The sequence below is a fragment of the Dendrobium catenatum genome, unplaced genomic scaffold, assembly GCF_001605985.2.
Source record: "Dendrobium catenatum unplaced genomic scaffold, ASM160598v2 original_scaffold_152357, whole genome shotgun sequence".
NCBI classification, from domain to species: Eukaryota; Viridiplantae; Streptophyta; class Magnoliopsida; order Asparagales; family Orchidaceae; genus Dendrobium; species Dendrobium catenatum.
In genome coordinates, this window is record NW_021470785.1 from 1 (window position 1) to 1,189 (window position 1,189).

A 1,189-nucleotide genomic window follows, 5' to 3' on the forward strand; every position below is an offset into this window, starting at 1 on the left:
GACATATCATGTAAGAAAAAGGAATATAATTTATGTCAGAACATTTTAATTACATTAGATAAATTTGAAAAAAAATAATTTTTTTTAGATTAATATAACAGAAATTGGGAGACACAGCATGGAAGCAGATTAAACAAGAAATCAGCACAACAGAAATTCAATTTCCTTAAAAAAAAAAAATAGTAACGGTAATATAAAAAGAAAAACTTCAAGAGCTAGCCACCAAGAAAGAATCGCAGATAAAAATGGCCGCCGGAGCAATCTTCTTCCTCCCCGCCCCTCCGCCTTCCCCCTCCTTGCACCTCCCAGACCTCCTATACTTTCCTCCACCACCGTTACCAAAACATCCCTTCTCATCAAGTCCATCTTCATCTTCCCCTCCTCCTCCCTCCATCTTTTTCTCCGGCAGAATCCGAAGCCGGAGACGTCCACCAGACCTCTCAGATTCAACAGCAAAAGGCTTGAAAGGAATAAGCAGAAGCCTCCCTTTCTCCCTCTTTCTCCCGAGCCGCAGTCGCCCTTCACCGCTAAGCGTCGTCAGTGGAGGCGGAAACTCCGGCGGCGTTGGGTTCTTCTTCTTCTTCTTCTTCTTCCTCTTCTTCAAAGAACCTATTTCGAGTTCATAACCAGAGCACATTGCCCCAGTCTCGCACCCAAGAGTCTCAGTGCACATATCAAGATTGCTATTTGTACTAAGCGTTTGCTTCGCGTAGATCGCCGGAAGCGGAGGAGCAATATCCATTACTGGATTGTTGAGAAAATTGACAGATTTTAAGCCATGGAAGCTTGCTCTGTTTTCTTCAGAGCCTTGGTTCTCAGCGAAAACCCAAACAGGGCGAGACGATCTGTGGAGCTGCTGCGGCTTTATTATATCGTCTGGATTAGTTTGGGAATCTAGGCATGATTGAAGGCCATGGAAAACCGATAAGGATGACATGGACGGCATGGCTGGAAGCTTAATAAACGAGAAATAAGCTGAGTGAATACTAAGACTGCAGTCATAGAAATTCTATGAAGCCATTACCATAGAGAGGAGAAGAAGAAGAAGAACCCATTCGTTTATATAGTGGAAGGTGAGAGAAAAACAATGGCTCCTTGCTTGTGGAGAAAGAGTAGTTTCGATAAAAATAATATTCTATAAAAATATAAAAAGTACAAATTTATTTTAAAATATTATTATTTTTAATCA

The 1,189-nt window shown here is 41.4% G+C and overlaps 1 protein-coding gene across 1 annotated transcript; it reads right to left on the reverse strand.

Moving 5' to 3' along the window:
- Nucleotides 1–208: 208 nt before the first annotated feature.
- On the reverse strand, nt 209–946 carry LOC110105525 (protein FANTASTIC FOUR 2-like). Its single transcript, XM_020835062.1, has one exon. It carries the CDS (start codon nt 944–946, stop codon nt 209–211), a length of 738 nt encoding a protein of 245 aa, XP_020690721.1.
- Between the last annotated feature and the right edge of the window lie 243 nt (nt 947–1,189).

Excerpts from the sequence above, each read along its gene's own strand:
- LOC110105525 (XM_020835062.1), bottom strand. The coding sequence starts at position 946 with ATGCCGTCCATGTCATCCTTATCGGTTTTCCATGGCCTTCAATCATGC.